This window comes from Cavia porcellus, unplaced genomic scaffold, assembly GCF_034190915.1.
Source record: "Cavia porcellus strain 051 isolate PalLab524CR breed Dunkin Hartley unplaced genomic scaffold, mCavPor4.1 scaffold_2, whole genome shotgun sequence".
NCBI lineage: Eukaryota > Metazoa > Chordata > Mammalia > Rodentia > Caviidae > Cavia > Cavia porcellus.
The window spans coordinates 55,292,479-55,314,526 of record NW_026947485.1 but is presented as its reverse complement, the minus strand read 5'-3'; the positions used below and the strand labels follow the sequence as shown (position 1 = coordinate 55,314,526).

Sequence of the window (22,048 nt, the reverse complement as noted above, 5' to 3'; positions counted from 1 at the left end):
CAGAAACACAGACATACACATATATGGGTGCACAGATACTAATTAAAACAAAGACATGCAATGTACAATAGTCATGAAAATGCCTTCGAAATGGAAAGAATACTACATGTTTGCCTTTGAGGTGAAATTGTTTTCTTTATACCGAAAGAGTAACATGTTTTGTGTTCATGATACGTTTAGGAGTAAACAGCTGCCCATCTTGTCAAGAGATGTTTAACATGTATCCAGTGTTTAGAATGAACCAAGAATTAGGCTTGAATTCAAATTTTACAATCTCCTACTGTACTGGTGATATAGAAACCCACCATATATATCCCACAGTACTGACAGTCCTAATTTTCATCTCTCTCATCACAAGTTCAAAGATATATAGTAGCTTCAGAAAAAGTCATTTTTAAAGTACAAGCGGCAGAATGAGAAGTTTCCAAATCCTATTTACAGTAATGCTTGCAAAGGATTTCATTTGAATAAATTTACCCTAGTTCTTTTACCTGCAATAATAAATTTTAGCTCATTTCACAGCTGTATCCCATACAGCAGTCCACACTGAATATATCAGCTTAGCTGCCTACAGACAAATATAATGATGTTGGCAAGTTTTCATTTCGTTTCTTTCTGGGAAAAAAAAAGAAAAGGAAAACTACAGCTGGAATACAAGTCTTGCAATAGACAGCACTGTTAAAGTCAGCAATTCTATTGTTGATGAAATCCTATTCAAGAAATGCTATCAGTTTACATACTCCAAAGATTCTTTGAATTTAAAGGTAAATTGCAGTACTGTACCAAGCCACAGTGCAGATGGTCAGGTAAAGGAAAAGAAACAGCTGAGCAGTACAATATGGAACTGTAGGATGAGAGAAATAAATAAGACAGTATATAACAGTATATAGGAGAAGGAAAGGAGAATTGTGAGCATGTGTATACTGCGGGAGGAAGAGAAGGAGAGAGAGAGAGAGAGAAGGTGGGGGGATAGTGCTCTGTGCAGGTATTTTGGAAGATAAGTGAAGGAAGATTTAGGATGTTCACTGTAAGCTTCCATGCTATATTTTCAAGAAAATCTACAGTAAAAAAAAAAAAAAATCTATATAACCTCTCAAAAGCAGTAAGAATATCCATATATTGAAACTGAATATTGAGTTGTGACTTAAAGCAGCACCCTATATTTTAAAAGTTGACTCATTGCATCATGGAATAATGATGATGTACTTTGATTGGTAATAGGGCAATGGATTACTTGGATAAGACATTTTATGGTATCGCATAATCAAGGAAGCTGCAAGTATCAATGTTAAAAAAATCTGAAGAAAATCATCATATGCCTAGTCAATATCTTGAATAGTTTAAATATGTATCTAAAGACAATTTTTAATTATATTTCCCTATGGTACTCTCAAAGTATTAAATTCAAAGTTCTGTTATTACCTACTATTTATACCACATAATATTAATTTCTGATCTTTCACACTTCCCCTTTATATAATCATAGAATATTTTCTTCGATTTTTGACTTCTTCAATTAAAATACTGGAAAAATATGTAAAGCACTTTATAGAAATTTTTCATTATAACATAAAAAATCAATATAATGTCCTTGAATGTCAAATTACATAAATTTTTATGTCTAAGTCTACTTTTTCACTAGAGAAGGCTCTTTCGTTTTGCTTCATAAAGAAATTGTTGAATTTTAGTAAAAGAACATGCAAATATGGGTACTTGGAGAATTACAGAGTACCATAAAGTACTAAATAAATACAAGGAGTTATATTGTTACTATATCCAGTAAACTGTATAAACCAAACAGGCAGCTTCTGAAGTGATCAACATTTAAAGTTTCCATTAGTATCACTTAGACTTCTCTGCATATTCTAAATACACGTAATTAAATCATTCTCTATTTCTTTAGAGCACTGACTTTCCTATACCACCGTCTATCTTTTGTTATTGAAGCCTTCTTGGTACGATCAGATATAATTCCTAAAGGAAATTTTTGTTAAGTGTATTCATCTTCCTAAGTATTCATATTTTCTTCTCAAATGTGCTTTTCATTCTTAAGAACTAGGTAATCCAAAAAAGCATTCTCATATTTTAAACTACATACATTTTCATTGCACTTTCTTGAATGACAATTATACCATAACTGAAATTCCTATAGGCCATGAATGATTAAAAAAAAAGACAATCTTAAAGTTTCTCAAATTATTAAATATATAATTGCCATAAAATCCATATATTGTGCTCCAAAGTATATATTCCACAGAAATAAAAACATTTTCACACAAAGACTTACGTACAGATATTTATAGTACTACTTATAATCACCAAAGGTGAAACTAATCAATATATTCATCAACTGATGAATAATCAAAATGTAGTATATTTATAAAATGGAAAGAATCTTCAGTATAAAAAGAAATGATTTATTGTTCAATATGTTTCGAGGTGAACCTAGAAAACATGATAAGTAAAAGAAGCCAGTCACGATGGTTCATGGAAAGTATATTTCCATTGCTATTAAATGTCTAGGCACATTTCATTTCTAGAGGCAGAAAGTGAATTCATATTTTCTAAGCCATGTAGTGATAGCTAAGGGATGTAAGATTTCTTTGAGGAGTAATGAAAGTGTTCTAGACTTGACATGGTGAATACACAATTATGTGTGTGTATTAAAAGCCATTGAATTGCACTGTATTGTATGAATTATATGCAACAAAGCTGTTAAAAGAATGGCTGTGTAGTAGCAATCCCAAGTATTTAGCATATGACCAATAAAGGAAATTCATCTTACATAAAATATCATGGCACAGGAGTCACTCTCCCCTGTTATTTCCAAGATTTTCATAAAATATTTTCACTTTAGCTTTTAGATGGTGCTGTCAATGTAGAAAATTACTTCAATAAGAATGATTGTGAAAGGTCTAAAAAATTTCATCATGATTCAGTTTATCATTTGGCAGGGTTTGATCAACCAAGGTTGAAAGACCATCTTGTCTGCTCTATAATATTTATCTCTTCTTATGAAACTTTCATTGCTGAAGCAGTTCAAAACCGGTTCTCTTATAAAACAAGTTAAGGGAGTTGGAAAAATTACACTAAATCTTTCAGTAAGAGACAAGGAGAGAAATGTATCTTAGCAGTAGTCAAAGCTTGTCTTATGAATTATTTGATTCCATAAATCCAAATCCATTTTGATGACTCTCATTAAAGATACACAGTCACCACTGCAAACTGTCAGAATAAGTTGTTTTATAGAGTGACTGAACTCTATGATCTTTGCTGCATTTCTGTGACTATCTGCACCAACTCAGGAGAAGCCGATACCTTGATCCTCTTTCTTCTTCCTCCACACGGCATAAGAATTAATGAGAACAATGATAGCATGTAGATGGGTGCTGATGGTTAGATACATGGCTATACAGGAACTTTAATTTGAAGCTGGTGTTTCATATAACCTCATAGAGTTGCCCTAACATATGTTTTAAAAAGGTACATTTTACATATAGCTTCCACCTTAACTTTTAAGCTTCAGATATTTGAAGATCTGAGATAATTTGTCAAAGACAAAGCTCTTAAACTAGTGTCCTGCCACACAGCTTTGGCTCAGTATATATATATTTGGTGAGTAGAATTGTCCCTTTGAATATATTTTTAGAAATTAAACTGTAGGGACCAGGGGTATAGCTCATTGGCACAAGCTCCTGCCTGGCAAGCGTGAGGTCATAAGTTTGATCCCTGGTACCAAAATTAAAAAAAGACAGAAATTGAACTCTATTTGCAAGTGACATCAAGCAATGATCCTACAGCAGAGCATGACTATGGTGTTGCTTCTTAGATCAAACAAGTTCAAAACAGAGAACAGCGGAGCACGGCTGGCCATTAGACCATGCCTGGTCTGCTTCCTTTCTCTACTTTCTTTGCCACAGACTTCACCAGAGAAATGCTTATACATTCAAGGCTTATTCATGTTAACATGAGTCTGAACAAAATTGTAGAGAAAGAAATAAAATATTAAATCATTTTTATTAATAGAACTGAAAAGATACTACATTGTCAAAATAAAGTATTTTAATTACCATTATCATTTCTCTTGGAAAGTTTGCAAGGACAGTTACAATAATTCATATATATGAATGATCATATAAAGTTGATGTATTTGTATTTGGCCCCATATTTACAAAAATATTCTTTCATTCCTGCAATATTTTTTTTTACATATAAATATAGTTAGAGGGGGCTGGGGATTTAGCTCAGCGGCATAAGCGCCTGCCTTGCAAGCATGTAGTCGTGAGTTCGATCCCTGGTACCAATAAAAACGAAAAAGACAAAAAAAAAAAAAAAAAAAAATATATATATATATATATATATATATATATGGTTAGGGTCCTGGGTTTCATAAACCAGATGATGGTAAACAAGGGCAGGAGCAAGCTCTTCCGTGCTATGGCAAATTATAGTCAGCTTATTCCCATCTTCTGCAACTTGTTCTCACCCTTCTCTTCGCCCCAGCTCACTCCAGTCTTATCCCAGTCTTATCCCTTCCTGATTTCCCTAGATGCTTGTCATCTAATTTCTTCACTAGCACTTGATTGTGTTCTACACATGAATGGTCCCCAAATGTTCCTGTGCCCAATAACGCAATGTGCAGAAGTGGGGGTTTTGAGAGATAACTGGATCATGAGCACTGTTTTGGTTCACCTACTCTCTGCTTCCTGACCACCACGAGGTCCACAATTTTCTTCTGCCATCTCTTTGCTCCATGGTATTTCCGCCTTACTTCAGGCCTCAAAGTAATGGAGTAGGCTCCCCATGGACTGCAACCTTCGAAACCTGTGAGTCACAATAAAACTCTCCTTTTTTTTAAACTGATGTTGTTCAGGCATTTTATTACATTCATGAGTAGTTAATGTATGTTTCTACTCTGCCAGTAAATCTCTTTTATAGCACTTTTTTTAGGGCAGGGGCAATGAGGGGTTCTATCCAGAACCACTCCACTGCTAATCGACAGCTCCTTTTAATTTTTTAAAAAAGTTGCTGAGATGAGGTCTTGCTAAGTTGCCCATACTGGTGATCTATGTCACAGCCCTTCCAAGCAAGTGTTATTACAGACATGCACCGCAAAATCCTAGCCTCTTTTACACCTGTTTTCCACTTCACAAACCGTATTTTGCAAATTTATATTTTATGAAAGTTCTCTTTCCCTGTCTCTGCTTGCAAGGCTAATTGCTTCTTCTGTATTCTGCATTTATACATGCTTCTATTTTTGCAATAAGTTCAATAGTATAGAATTACCTGTTTTTACTTGACAGTTTGATAGCAAACTCCAGGAGGAACAGGTTTGTGTGTCATTCATGTTACTTCCCCTATACCTAGCACATAATTTGCCAAATATAGACACTAAGTATCTTCCAGTTCTACTTAATTAAACTTGATCCACACACACTGAAGAAGAAAAAGATTATCTATAAATACAGTGCCCTCAACAGATGTAATTTGTTGAATCTGAATGGACTGTCTCCTCTAGGAAAAAATATGTATACATGGTTAATCCATATCATTCACCTAGGTTTGTTTCTGGTAGATGCCATAATCAGTGTAAACTATTTACGAGTTTTATGTTACATAATTAGTGGTTATGGATATGCCAACAGACAGATGCTATTAGAAGAAAAGTATTTCTTGGAAATTTGTGCAAGCACTGCAGTTTGCAGACATTATTCAGAATCCTGAATGGCAAACACAGGAAGATAATTAGACATTAAAAGATCTTAAAATAAAAACCATAAGTTAATGGAAAGTAACACAAGGACTTGTAAAATAAGAGCATTTACAACAGCTGGTTCTTGAAGAATGTGAAGGTTGGCACAGAACATTTTAAAATAAAATATTAACAAATTTTTGTCATTAATATTTTATACAAAATATTCACAATTGTTCATATTTTAGAGCCACTATTATAAATATAAACAAAAACCATTTAGACATTGCAGACAATTTCCGCAATATCAGATAAATTTTAAATACTTATGTGGTAATTTAGCCATAAATGATTGCATTGTGTATGTATGCTTGTATTTATGTATCTATGTATGTATTCAAGTATATGTACAAGAGTATGCTAATAATGGTACATTAGAATTTTATCATAAATTTATAGATTCTTCATGAAATTTTAGAGAAGATATAAATGGGTTTAATAGACATAAAATAATTGAATATCTCTCTCTCTCTGCCAGGGCAGAGATACTCAAGATCACATGTAAAACTAAAAGACTAAACCATGACATACATATAGAGAAACTTGAGATATATCTTCAAACCCCACGAGGATGAATCAAAACAAAAAGGACAGAAACAGGGCACAGATTCTGTCTCAGAAAGGAGGCACTAGTGATTCGCATTTGGACAACATCCAAGCAAGAAATAACATTTGCTGAGTTTTGACTTGCATCAGGGACTATCAAAGTACTCTATAGGTTTATCCAAGTTCTCTCTAAAATAATCTAGAGGGGTAGATAATGACATCATTATCATGACCATAGGTGGACATCAGAAATCTTTTTCTTAATAGATGACAAAATTAGATAAAAATTCATGCATGTCTGCATCAAGAAACTCTGTTCTTGAACATCTTGTTATTATTACACATACACATGAAAATACACACATTTTAACTTAGGTACTTAGGGATCACCACTTCTTTCACTGCAAGCTATATATTCAATTCTTTGCAATTAATCTTTCTCTGCTAGATGGAAGTACCTGATACAGTGAACTTCTATGATATTTAAAATTGTACTCTCTGATATTGTAGAGAAAATGAAAATAACCTTGAAATAATGTGACCTAAGTGGGCAGTATTTGTGTTCTGATGACACTCTATATACACATGATATAACATGCCTACAACCGTATTCCTCCACACTATCAGAATGTCCTGTTGTTGTTACTGCTATTATAGTCCAAGGAATAACTTGTTACCCAGACTGCTTAAAAAGCCCTGCCAAAATTAAACTATTTTAGCAAAACAATCAATAATTGTGACTGGTATATTTGCTCGGGAAGTCATTTTCCATAAAGATTTCTCAATACCTCTAAATTAACTACTTGGGTAGTATGCTATATTTCTTCTCCCATGCACACAAAATATCTAATTCAGAGGCATTATATAACTGTATGATTGAACAACATACTGTTTAGTATTTATACAAGTAAGTTAAAAGTGTACATACAAACAAAAATCTGTACATTCTTATGTATACCTGCCTGGCCTTCAGGATCTGGCCATTCTATAAGCATACAAATAAAATGGAATATTATTCAGAACTAAAAAGTAATGAGCTATCAAACCACCAAAAGACATGGAGAAAATGTGAATGATTATTAAGTGAAAAAAGTCACTAAAAAGGCTTTCTACTTATGATTCTAACTATATGATATTTAAAAACAAGTAAGCAGACAATAAAAAGATCAGTAGGGATTCACACTAAAAGAGCAAGAACGATTATGTGGAACAAAGGAAATTTTTATGGCAGTGAAACTATCCTGTAAAATACTGTAATGGTGGGTAGATTACAGTTTTTATATATTTTGCAAAATCTAGAGGACGTACAACACAAAGAGTGAACACTAATACAAACTATCAGTAATGGGCCATTATCTGTAAAATTATACCACATTAACTAATATAAGATTTTAATATTAGAGAAAATAGGAAAAGAATGGGGGATAAATGGAAATAGTACTTGTTGCTTGATTTTTCTATGTCTAAACTGCTTCAAAACAGTCATTAAATACCAATTTAGCTGAGGACTTAGCTCAGCAGCATAAGTGCCTGTCTAGCAAGTGCAAGGGAGTGAGTTTGATCCCTGGTATTAAAAAATATGTGTGTGTGTGTGTGTGTGTGTGTATGTATAGGGCATGGTAGTGCATGCCTGTAATTCCAGCAGTCAGGAGGCCAAGGAAGGAGGTCACTACAAGTATGAGGCCACCTTGAGGCTACAACCTGGGTTCAAGGGCAGTCTGAACTTAATAGTGAAACCCTGTCTCAAAAAGACCAAAAACATTAATTAATTAATTTAATTAAAAGAATGTTGTCAATTTGCCTCTTCTCTCTTCATTTGGTGTTTTTCACTTACAAAGTCTTACCTTCTTCCAAAATTTTAGCAATCATTTATAGCTCATGGCTTTGAACTTGCTACACAGCCCAGACTTGGTCTCAAATTTACTGCAATCCTTCTGCCTCAGCTTCCTAAATGCCGAGATCACAGCCATGTTTCACCACACACAGCATAGACTTTTCTTTTAGCATCTATGTGTATTAACTACATTAAAAGCTATCAATCTCTAACATCTCCTGTATCTTAGAACCACCTCAACATTTCTATACTGCAGATGCCATTTGAAAAGTATCATTTGCCTATTTGCCCTTTTCACGTAATCTAACTTTTACATAATAGTATGGTACCAATAAAAATTATGAAACTACAATTATAATGATTTTATGTAATAAACTGTGCAAAATGTCAGTTAATTCACTACTTCTGAAAAATGTAACAGCGCACTTTTCGTTTGTTCCTATTAGGCAACAGAAATAATAGAGGCTTCGTTTTGGTATTAATGTTTTGAGTACTGCTGTTTTCCCCACCCCTTCTAATATGCTTTCAACGGTCACATTACCTTCTCTAAATATAAACTTGCTTATTGTTCAGTACTTGGGAACTAAATGCATTTAAAATTTTAAATCACTGTAACGGATTTAAAGTACCAGTGTAAATTTCGGAGGAAACTTAAGAAGATCCCTATCTTCTGACATACTGACACCTCTAACTCATACTTCATGCTTTCTTTTCTTTAAAGAATACTTTTATTAGTATCATAGGCTCTTGTATTAATTTTAAAATAGCATATTACATATATGCAGTATACTGAGGGACTTTGTTGTCCAGTGGCATCATCTAACTCATGTCAGAGGTGCAGGGGCTTCATTTCCTTCTAAAGGAAGCAATGTGTAATTACACACTTCACCACTAATTCAATCAGAAATTCAGCATCTCATTCTAACACAATTGGTTCAGTTCTCTATATTGAATAATGGGTAGACAAAAAACTGGATTATGTGCAACCTTAAACCACCCTTTATCTCTGTCTTCATTCAGAATTCTATCATTTTACAAACCAGATACTACCTATAATTTGTATGAGGAAGGTTCGGCCTTAGTTTCATTAAAATGCAAAAGCTTCATAAAACCACCTAAGAATTTGACTTTTTGATGCAAATAGTTAATAAACTCAAAAAATTTTGAGCAGTAATTGTTCTATGTATATGAAGAACAGGACAAAAATAATATATAAATATATATATATATATATTGTGTGTGTGTGTATTAATTGTTTAAATGATCACCTAAGAAGTAAAACAAGACAATGCAAAAAGTACAAACAATTCTTTTATAAGAACATTTAATTTGGAAGTGACAAATAACAATGTTAATTTCAAGTATGCAAAGTTTCAGTTTCTTGAAAAATCCCTAGAGACCCCAAATAAATGAAATATAAAATAATTAACAAATTATGATATAGGTGAAGAAAAGATAAGAGGAAGATAGCTCGCAGTTTTGGGATGCCTACTACATTTAGAACACTATGCTGGATACTTTCTAGTTTATTAACTGCCAATGCTTCACAAGTACCCCTTTCTCCAGAACTTCCACTACCTTTCTAAAGTGAAAAACAAAGTTTAAGTATCCTCCCTAGGCAGGTAGCTGTTAGATTTACACAGTGGTTTTTCTAAACCTAAAATTCATATTCTTTCTACTATATAATGCTTCCTTCTTGATAGTTTGGTGGAGTTCTGACACTCTGACTATCTGTATCAACTCATATTTCTGGTAATTTCTAGTGTATTTACAGAAGAGAGACGAGGGGGGATGGATGGTTGTGGGATAGAGCACATCTAGAGGAATAAGGGGGCAATGTGCTATGTTTTAGAGACAGCTAAAGCACTTTACTGAAGCTGATCTAGGTTGCAAAATTAAATATTATATAGTAGAAAAAGTACAATAATTGAAAGTATCACCTATGAAACATCTAATATGTTCCAAACACTCTACTAATGCATTATATACATTACTATTTTAATCTGAAGAAAGCCCCCATATAATACATATCACATACTGGAGATGGAAGAAAAGATTCAAACTGTGAGATAATTTTTTAGATTACATGGATAGAATATTTGTCTTCTGTCATGTTGACCATGATCCACTGACACTGGTGCTGACTCCATCTACTCTTTTCCATCTCCCCCCCCCCTTTTTTTGAGAAAACTGTGTCATGTGCCAAGCAAAGGCAAGTTGAAAGCATGACTGAAGTTCGAAACAGCTGAGTTAGGAATGCCACCTTCATGTCACAACTACCTGGAACAATAACTTCCTCTCCTTTGTTACCTGATGATTGACAGGATTTAACTAGATATCTTCCTATACACATTGTGAAACATTTTCTCATGATTAGTAGGCACTATTTGTGCAAATACAAAAAAGAAAATAAAAGAGTAATTTTAAAAACTTAAGTTTTAAAAACAGTAACAAAGATACTATTTTAACCCAATGAACTGTGTAAAGGAAACTGAGTGTCAACAATAACATTATCTTACATTGGATGATCAGACATTCTCAACCTTTTTCACTACTCTTTTCTACATAACCCTTAAAAATCCTAGTAATCACTGTGACATATTCCATTTTTACTTTTCAGTATTTCTGTTCTTTAAGGAACTCTTCCACTCCCATACCTGGAATATTATATACTCAATGAGTTCCAAGCTTATACTTTCAGTATAATTCTTTCTTTTAATCATCCATTCACTAATTATCTATTATACCCATTCATCTGAATAAGTCATTGCCACCTCAGGTTCAGTATATCTGAAATAAACTGACCCTCCTCCCAACTCCAAGAAATCTGCTCTTTCTCTTCTCCTTTTTTACTCCCTACCTCAATTACTGGATGCACAGAGTGCAGACTTTGATGACATTAGTTTCTACATTATTTGGGAGGTTAAGATATATACTGTTCCCTAAATCTGACCTCATACATCTCCACTGTGATATTAAGCCCTCCTCCACTCAGTCTTCACTAAATCTTTTATGGTAATAGTGTTGTTCCCTTTGACTCTCAGCCAGACATCTGGTAATCTCGCCTGTAGATTCACCTTTCTTCATTTTAAGCAAATAATATGTCAACCTGTTGGAAGGTTTTTGTGGCTTCCACCTGCTCATAGGTTAAACTCCAACATCTTTATCACAGTTCAAAAGTTTTCTTACCATCTGGTCCCAGTTCACCTCACTGGCATTGAATCTTTTCATTCTTACTGAACATGCTGGGTCTGAGCTGTAGTACACAACTAATGCTCTCAAGAACTAGGAATGCTGTCATGCTGTCTCAATTTTATGTTTTCTTTCCTCTGATTCTCCGTCCTCCTTCTAGAAAAAATCCAACTCATCCTGCAAGACTAAGATCAAAGACAAACTCCTTTTTGAAACCATCCATATTGTATTTATCAGCTTTACAGTCTCTCTGCTCTCATGATGATCTGTTCATGAATATCATATGCCATGTAGCAATCATTGTGATTTACAGGATGGGTGTTTTTCAAGGGCAGGGATGACAAATCTCATATAACCTCTACCACAGTGACTGAAGATTGTAGGTCTTCAATCACTCTGTTGTCAGCCGACTTAAATTTTTCACACAATATACATAACAGATTTATAGATTATGTATCACAGTTATATGCATTAGTATGCAAATAAATTATGTTTACACATGCGTCTATTTATTATGTATACACTTATATAAGTATTAATATTTATGAAGCACTTTAGAGCTGAAAAGTCCTTAAATAACATCTTGTCTATTCAGTGAATATCACCAAGAACCAGTCTTATGACTTTACCAAAATCATATAGCATACTAATGACAGTAAAAACCTGTCTTAGTTCTTCATCCAGTGTTAATGAGTAACTCAATGATCTCACCAGAAAAGTGATTTCCTATAAACTTGTGTGTAAGACACAGGTTCACCTCATTGGAACAGACATGCTGAACAGAATCACCTTTTTTCTGCAACGGCCCTTCCTCTTCCATTTTCATGTTTATAATTCAAAGTAAATCCACTTGCATTTTTATTTTCATCAAGTGATAAACATTATGATTCTATCACCTTTACATTTTCATTCATACTGCATTCCTTTACTTTACATATCACCTAGTTCCTCTCAGAATGACTTTCAACTCCTTTGTGGATGTAGAAAGATTTCTTTCCCTCCTGGTGGATATAATGAAAAGTTCATTATTTTTCTCTAGTTTCATTCACCATTTCTCCTCCAAGTCAAGGCTCACTAGTCAAGGGAAACAACATCATTACCCACATCATCTTAAGAGAATATTTGCACATAAGTTCACAAACTACTTTCTCATAACTCATTCATTTGATTTTCACTATGGAGGGTCACAAGAAGATATTACACTTAAAAGCAGTTGATATAATGAAGAGACAAAAGCTAAGTGAACTGCAACATTCCCACAGTTTGTGAGAGCTGGAACTGGCACTGGAATCAAGGTCTCCATCTCCTTTTCCTGAAAGCTTTCCACTATTTTACGCTGTTTATTGGCTTGAGTACCTCCATGACATTTATGTTGACATATATTGGCACCTCAGATACTGCATAGTGAATATTGTCTAGGTTTTTTTTCATTCTGAATTACTGCTTGCATGGTCGCTGTTGTTTGCTTAAAAGCACAAACTCCAAGTAGGAAAGTACTTACTGTTTTGCCTGTTACTTGTGACGCCCTTACCAAGCCTCCAACTAACAACATTTGATAGTATAAGTATAGTTTGATTATGTGTTTGTCATCGAGAATGAGCTTTTAAAAAATAGGAAGGCCTTCACTAAATTAGAAAACACCCTCAACTGTTTCAAATCATATAAATTAATTTGATTTCATCTTCATCCATTAATCAACTAATCTTTAAACTTGAAAGTGTTAGCAAGAATGATTTTGCTTTGTTTCAAGTCCATATGTGTGCATATGCATAATTCAAGCCATATCTCAAGGCAAATTCTGTGGTATACCTTTAAATAAATTTTTTTAATCTCAAAAAGCCGCTGAATAGACGTAACTTCTTTAAAAATTCAAGCTATCAATGCAATCGTAGTGTACATTAATCTGTCTCTTCAGCAGGACTGCAGAGATGAGCTTGAAGCTAGGAAAAAGACCAGCCCTGCAACTAGTTTACAATCCCATGATGAACATTTTTTAAGGCATCCCCCTCCAGGATTAAGCAATGTTAAGGAACTCTTAAACCATCCCGGGTTCTAAGCAACAGCGATAATCTTTCCTCACTTTCTTCCTGTGGGCATGTGAAGCCTCAGGTTTGGGCAAGAATCCTCACTGTCCGCATTGTTTTCCCCGTCACCGCTTCAGAAGGACTTTCAAGCACTTCCGGGGATCTACAGAGGGGCAGTTAGTAGCTTTTGTTGGATGGTTGAAAACAAAGCAAAAGAATTCTCATATAAGAAAAAAGTTTAAAAGCAAACACCCTAACAAGTACCTCTTTTAAAAATCACTGACTTTACATAATTTTGCACCTTAGAGCCCCCTTCGCCTCTGATTGCGAAACCATCCCCACCTGACTTATTTCTGAATGCCCCATAGATCACAAAGCTCCGCTTAACAAATTCAACTCTGAATTCGCAGACCGCGCCGCTGAGGCCAGGGCTTTGGCCACAAATAGAATAAAACCTAGAGCCTAACTGTTTGCTTGTTCTTTGCTAGGAACAAACTCTTAAAACCTCGAGTAGAAAGGATAATCCAGAGGTTAAAAATAATTGCACTTCGTCCTGAAAGTGCAGGGTTGCCCTCATTAACTGCAGAGCTGCTAGAGAAATATTTCAGCGACTCACAGTCGCTTCTTAGTTGTTCTGTTTTTCTTTCCTAATAGCATCGGACATGACCTAATTTGCTTGCAGGAATCATACTTTTCCCCTTAGGACGCCGGCACAATCGGGCCGTCTAGAAGGACAGGGGTCCCTTCGGGAGTCCCGCCGCTCTTCAGGGTGGACCCAGATGTGGGGATGCAGGGGCCGCTGGGCGCCGCTTACCGGTCTTCCACAGATAGGGGCTGGGCGCCTCCGCTTCGCCCCGCGCCGCAGCCCGGCCGGGCCCGGGGCACAGCAGGAGCAGCAGCAGCAGCAGCAGCGGTGGAGGCGGCAGCGGAGGCTGCAGGACGCCCCGGCGGCTCCCGGACGCCGAGCGCCCGCCTGGCAGCCCCATGCCTCCCGCAGCCGCTCCAGGGTCCGGAGCCGCAGCACGCTCGCCGGGGCTTTTCCTTCGCACTCGGCACCTCCTCCCTCCCCGAGGAGGACGGACGGCCACGCTCCCCCCGCTATTGTTCGCTAAGGATGAAGAGCAGCGAAAGAGCGTCTAACACCGGGGAACAATAGCGTCCGCGGCGGCCGAGGACGCGGCTGCCTCCGCCGCCTCCGGCGGGGACGCTCCTGCCGCGGCCATGGCGCGGAGCGCGGGTCCTGGCGGCGGAGCGGGCGGGCGGCCGTCCGCAGGGGGCCCAGCTGCCCGAGCCGAGTGCGCTCCGCGAACAGCGCCGCCGGCTGGGGCGAGGAGGGCGGGGGCGCGGCGGAGGGGCTGCGGGGGGCGGGGGCACGGGGAGCGGCAGCCGCGGCGCCCGGACCCCACCTCCCGCCCTGCTCCAGGGCACATGCTGCCCTGAAATATGTGCGCGGGGATGCACCGATGAGGAGCATCATCACCTGGCAGGCGTTGAAATTCATGGGCAACCAAGGAGTCAAGTGGCTAGATCCAGCGGCAGGTCCTTCTTAGTGCGCATTTACACTGAGCACCGTGTTGGTAATTTATTTTAAGCCATGGCCTCTGAATTACTTTATGTGAGGAGCAGTATTTATGATGAGATATGGGAAATGAGAAGCAACAGACGCTACTACTTGCTGACCAAATGCAGGCACACTTTGTTGTTTTTCGTTTCTAAGTCATCATCCTCAGTTGAAACAGTGAGTACTGTTGATCTTAGACAGATTAAAGTACATTCTTGTAATGGGCTTTAAAACAAATTGTGTTTAAGAGGGACACCCATGAGTGGAATTTCACAAAAACTAATCACAAAATATATGATTAATTTATGATTATATCACATGTGAACGAAATAAAAGCTCTTTTACTTCTCGGGTGAAATACGCTATTTGACGATCTGTAGGAAGTTAAGAGTAAAATTAAAGGTCAAGTTGAGTTAGCAGCATTTCAGGATAGCTCCCAACTAGTGAATTTCTGTTGGTGGTGCTGCTGCTGTATGTGATGGGAATTGAACTAACAGCCTATAGATGCTAGCAAGTGTCTAGCTCTGGTCTACAGTGCCAATCCCCAATTATTAAATTCTTCACTTATAATATTCCTGACCTGATTTCTCCTCATACTTTCAGAAATAGAATGCCTTTCATAAGCAAAGTAAGGAATCACATGACTTTTTGTCTTGTTTTCACTTTCTTTTGTCAGCAATAACAGAAGCATGTGCGAAGCCAGATAATGTTATATACCCTTTCCCTTCGGCTCCCTTTCCCACAATAACAATCTTTCATTTTTAATTCACTTCCCAGTAAAACTAAAATAGTAATAAAGCACTTCGTCAGTTCAGAGCCCAGCAAACAGAAAGCCAAATGAAAGTATTCTCATCTGCTGAGCAATTTTCTGACAAATCAAATAAAATTTAAAAGGCAGGAAGACTACTCTTTATGAATTCACTCCAACTACACAGCAACCCAGGAGTTGAAAATGAGGAAGCCACTGTTTCTGAGAGAGGAAACCTTCCATCAGGCTCCCCAGGGACATTTGTCATTTTTGCAGAGCCTTCCAGACACAGCCCTCTGCATGCATTAGATTAAAAGCAGGTTTGATCAAATAATTCCCAGGTCCTGCCTGTTTAAGTATTCTGACATCAGAAAAAATTAGCTACGTTGAAGGTTGCAAATTTGGTCTTTGTTTACTTTTCTCTCTGTTAGTCCTCTAAGAGGGAATTAAAAGCTCAGAGAGCCCTAGCTCTGTGAGTCTGTGATTAGGAGAGATAAACTAGTATGGATTACTATTTCTTCACTGATGAAAAACAGGCAACAATCAAAAGATTATACGTTGATAAGGGATACAAAGAAATCCTGATCCTAACTAATGTGTGGCTCCCTGGTGGAGCGCTTCTTTCAACAGCTGTACCACAGAGGAAAACAAATGAGGGCTGTAGTTGCTTCCTGGTTCCTGTCCTCTCAGGGAAAGCCCTGTATGGATGCCACTCCACAAGGAAGCCTTGTCCTACCCTGCTATTTATGCTTCTCAGCTATTGTGAGTGCCCTAAACCCTGAATCCTCTAACTCCACCACAGGGGGAATTCACATTGGAGATACTCTGTTAATAACAGCTCATTCTAAGCAATCTTAGGAAGTCCTAAAACAATTTGCCACATGAAAATTCATTATATAGCAGGAGACCAAGAATGAAAGGAGTCAAGTTAGTATAATTTAACGGGCAGGGTAATTACCTCCCTTGGAAAAGTCATTAGATGCCATACTTAATAGCTTAATGTGAAAAAAAATTACGATTCAGATCTTTGTATTAATCCATTATTGTATAAAAATTGCTTGACCAGTCCAGTGTTTAAATACTATACATACAACTTCAAGCATTTTACTTAGAAACAAGATCACCATTGGTTGCCATTTAAAATGCACGGCTAGGATGAAACGTTCTACAGCAGTGTTCGAAAATAACCAACAACTAGTTTACCTCTTTTAGGATTAACTTATTTAAGGCTTTGGACAAGGGAGACTCTCACACATTCATACTCTAAAATCCACCTGGTAGCAGTAAAGACATATTTGGGCAACATTACAGGACCTGTGTCACACTGGAACATGTCTCTGTCACTAGCACATAGCAGTTTATAATACTGTAATTAGTACACTGGACAATAAGAAATGCGGATCTCTGAGAAGATGAAAGCAATATATATCTATATAAGTGTGATACACGTATCTTTGAGGAAGAAATACTTTTCTAGTTGGATAAATAGTATCAATAAAACTGATAAACAGCAAGAGATAGTAATCCTCATTCTCTAGAATACGATACAAATAACACAAATGTTTAATGACATACTGCCGAAATTTAGTCATGAGAAGTCTCAAGGATACATATTAAATTGACCATCTGTAGAGCCAGCCGTGAAGCAAATTGTTCATCATTTTCCGTAAAGAACTGTTCAAGTGTGAATGAGGCAAGGCTATAAAAGTTTTCCAAACCAATGAATGACAAATGCAAAGCAGATTTTTATAATACTTAAAAATGAGACAAATTTGAACCTGTCACCTATAATATGGTATTCTTAATCAACCTTTGTTATTTTCACTATCATTTTTAGACTCCAGAATGAGGCAATGATCACATCTAAGTATATGTTTTCTCTTTCATTAGAACATAAGAATATAAACATACTTTATGACCCATAAGATACATTGAGAATGACTTCCCATCATCAGTACCAGCATTTAAAAGCAATTATTAAAAATTCAGTTGGAGTACTTAATGGAAAGGGAAATCATTCCTAGTTACTGGTTTTATAAATATAATAAATAAATAAATGATAGAATATAAATAAAATTATTAGAACATTATATAGGTAAGTCTAGAAGAATTTCCATTTTAAAATATAACTTTAAATAAATTTCTTGACATAAATGCAACCTAAAACAATTTTAAAAAATTACCCAAAGGAATCTGTTTGTGCATCCTCTAGGTGTCATACTTGACCAAGATTTGGGTTTGACCAGATTTATTTTAGGCTTCTTTCTATTATCCCTTTTCTGCCACACCCATCAAAATTTCAAAAAATAAAACATTTCACCTTTCATTTTTATAGTAACAGCAGATTTTCTTTTCTTTTCCAACTCTAACTTTAATCTTCATAGTTTCTTTTCTTCCTAAATCCTATTTATTTATAAACACATTACTATATTTGTTTGTTGGTTGATTGGCCACTGGTTTGTAATTTTGTATGGTTTTGCAATTTTGGTTTGTAAGTTTTTAATAATTTAACCTGTTTTTAAACAAGAACTCCTGCAAATAATTGGATCCCTCTCTGCTTTGTGCATCAGGTGAAAATGTCCCATATTTTAGTTCAGATCTTCCAGAGCTTTGGAAATGGTCACCCTCATTAGGCCTTACAGTGGGGAAGTATTTCAGCTCAGAGGTATGTGAGCTAGGAATAGTCCCTGACACAAAGTAGCAATAAAAGTTTAAAAATTTCGCCAGTAGTGACTTGGGGTAATATTCCCAGAGATGAGATAAATGCAATGGTTTTAACATTTAAGACGTAAAATGGAATGAACCATGCAAGATGGCTAGTTATCACCAGTAGTGTTGATGTCCTACAGAAGCATAGTGAAAATGTCTAGGCTTTCAAACAATAACTGTAAATGAAATGTGGAGACTAAAATTCCTCTTTTGGTAGCTGGAAAAGAGACCTTTGTTTCCTACAGTAAGAGAGGAGAAAATCATGAAGACCAAATTGAAAATGTAGGAACTAAAATTTTAAGTATAATTGAATTATCAACCAAAGCATGACTGTGGTTATGCTAAATCAAGGTTCTACTAGAAAGAAATCTGAGACCTAGTACAAGAGATGAGTTTATCCAGGTGGATGCTTCCAAAGCTTTTGGTTCCTGGGATCTTTTGCACTGTGAAATTCTTCAGTTGTAACCCATTTATCACAATTGAGATCTGACACCTAATCTCACCCCAACTCTGGCCTAAGACTAGCCCCTGTCTTTTGTTTTGGCTTATGAGTTAATAAGTAAATTGCAGTATAAAGCATCGCAGGATGTGCTGAGCATGTCATAAAACCAAAGCAGTATGGTGGGGCTGTATGGGTAAAAGGAAGATGAGTTTTTCATAGGGTTGAATTTTGTGAGTATTTCATTAAGGGTGCCAAGATATAAAACAAGACAAAAGAAGAATTAGAACTTGTGGCGTCACTCCAAAGGTATGGAAGGAAAAGTACAAACTAGTTGCTATGGTACTTTCTAGAAGTCTGGAGAAAGTGATGAACCACACTAAAGGGAGAGCAAATGCTGAAATTACCAAGGTAGGCATGAATGGGTGGGATTAAGAACATCAGGATTGGGACACACTCAAATGGACATGTTATTTAAGGGAAAGAAAGCCTCAAGGGAGGATCATGTTCTTCCAAAGGAGCACAAAGAAGATACCCCAACCATCAAGGTCATCAGGAATATGTTGGTGAAGGGGACACCGGCATCCTTAAGTTCCACGGTAGTACTTAAGGCCAGTGGTAGCAGCTGGAGGCACATAGGTTTTTGACATATTGGAGTTAATTTTTTGGTGTGACATGAAGCAAGGCTCTAGATGAATTATGTTGTACATATGTGTTTGCTATAGTTTGGCTCTTCAGTGGAATCAAAGGCACGTGTGTTGCCCGCTTGGTTTCCAGCCATATGGCTTCTGGAAGGAGGAGTCTAGTTGCAGGCAGACAAGTCGCTGGGGAATCTCCTTAAGTGACTGTGGGCCTTGCCATTTCTTCTTTGTTTTTGCTTCTCAGTCACCATGAAGTGAGCAGCTTACTTTTCTGTGTAATTCTACCACAATGTTCTGCCTCACCTCAGGCGCAAAACAAACGGGGCTAAGTGACTGCCAACTGAAATCTCTGAAACTGTGGTTTAAAATAAACCTCTTATTAAGTGAACTCTCTCAGAAATGTTGTTACAGTCTTGTAAGGTTAACACAATATTCTATTTCTAGTACCATTTGATTAAAATGTATTTTTCTATCTAAATTGCCTTTTCATCCTTATTTAAAATCAATTGATCACAAATGAAATGATATATTGTTATTCCACTAATATGTATATGCTTAACCTTTAGCTCAGACCATATTTTCTCAATTACTGTTTTTGATAAATCCAGTGTCATCTGAATTTCTTTTGGGATAGGTTTTTTTTGGAGGGGGAATATACAAACAATCTATTTTTAAATTTAATTTTGTATTATAAAAACTTGCTTATCTATTTGTTTTAATAGGTTTTTTTTCCTGCATCTAAGGGGTTTTCAAACTATGAAATCATCAGTTGCAGATAAAAAATATTATTGATTTTTCCCTTTCAGAATAGCCCTGGTTCTTTTCTTTTTATTATTCCTGGAAATCATTATTATTATCACTATTATTAGTATTATTTTGCCTATCACCTGTGTAAACTTCGAGTATACAAGGGTCTGAGAAGTGAAGAGAGCCAATGTCCTTGATTTTAGAGATGCAATATTCAGTCTTCCTTTGTGAATTAAGTTAACTATAGAACTTCTACAGATTATTTGCATTCTTAGACAAAAAAGTTCTATTTTCTTTTCAGGTTACTAAGAGTTATATTACATCATATATAAATGTTAGATTTTTGTCAAAGGCTTTTTCTGCATTAAAGTGCTTCTTATTCTTTGATACACACAGTTTATTCATTGATTTTCCCACATTCCATCAATCTGACATGATATAAATCACATTTGATCATGATATGTAATCTTTCATGTATATTATTGGGTTAGATTTTCATATTTGGCCTTGTTAACTATATTCATGATGCTATATAGTAGATTTCTAGAACTTAATCATTCTATACATAACAGCTTTTTACCTCTGAGTAACTATTCTCTATTTTCCCATTCCTCATCTCTTCTACTTCCACATGTATCTGGATAATCGACATCCTATACTCTGCATCTGTGAGTTCAACTTTCTATAATCTGCATATGTCATGCATTTTTTGTGTACCTAGCTTATTTTATTTAGCACAATGCCTTCCACCTTTTTCTGCATTATTGTAAATGGCAGAATGTTTTTAGTTCTAAATACTATTTTTTCCTGTGAGGAAAACATATACCTATGTATATGTATATGCAAATAGACATCTATGTCAGATAATACAATTTCTTTACTCATGAGTAATGGATATTTAGGATGAGTTTGTATTTTTAGCTATCATGAGTTGGTGCTGTAATAAACACAGAAGTGCTTCAACATACTGATATTATTTATTTTGTATGCATACTCAGAAAAAGACTGCTGGTTTATATACCAGTTCAGAAATCTTATTGCTTTCTACATGGCAATCCCAAGTTATATTCCCACCAGCAGTGTAAAAGGGTTTCCCTTCTCTACTTCCTCACCAGCACTAGTTATCTTTTCTGTTTCATGGTAACACATGTGAAGCAATATTTCATGCTGTTGTGATTTTTTTTTTGTTGATGTTCTGCTTGACTCTTTTGGGGTGCTAGTAATCAAACCCTGGATCTTGAGAGTACTAACTAAGCATGTTTCCACTGAACTATATAACCAAGAACCTTGTGGCTTTAACTTACTCTTTTGTGGTGATTAGGGAAGTCAAGTACTTTTCCCATACATATATTGAGCATTTTTAGATTGTTCTTCCTCTTGGGAAAAGTGTCTATTCTGGCCCTTTGGGCTTGGTCAGTTTATCACTTTTTTAGATACATGAGTTTATTATATATTTCAGATACTAATCTATAAGTAAACTGTGTCTGTTAATCTTGACTGTCAAGTTGACTGAATTAATAGGCATCTGGAGAAGTGATTACATTGGGAGCACACTGGACTTGTCAGTGGGTTAGCCCGTTGCTGAGTTCAGAATGGTATGGGCTGTTAGGCTGTGGGCCATACTGGAGTAAGTTGACCTCAGAGTCAAGATCTCAGGGACTAACTACATCTGGTCTCTAATGCTTTCCTTTGCCTGCCTTTTCTCTGCTGCAGAGTCCTGCCAATCATAGGCTGAAACTATGAGCCAAAATACATATTTCCTCCCTTAAATTGTTCAGGTCTTTGGTTCCAGCATCAGAAAGGCTGACAAATGCATAAACATATAGACTTTAAGCATTCTCAACACAAAATGACA

The 22,048-nt window shown here is 36.2% G+C and overlaps 1 protein-coding gene across 1 annotated transcript in view; it reads right to left on the bottom strand.

Annotated features, from left to right (window-relative positions):
* Thsd7a (thrombospondin type 1 domain containing 7A) overlaps positions 1-14,581 on the bottom strand; it is a 371,111-nt gene extending 356,530 nt beyond the window's left edge. The window contains exon 1 of the mRNA XM_063242093.1: positions 14,163-14,581. Coding sequence (XP_063098163.1) covers positions 14,163-14,334 — 172 coding nt within the window. The 5' untranslated portion in view covers positions 14,335-14,581. The remainder of the gene's footprint in view (positions 1-14,162) is intronic.
* Positions 14,582-22,048: the final 7,467 nt, after the last annotated feature.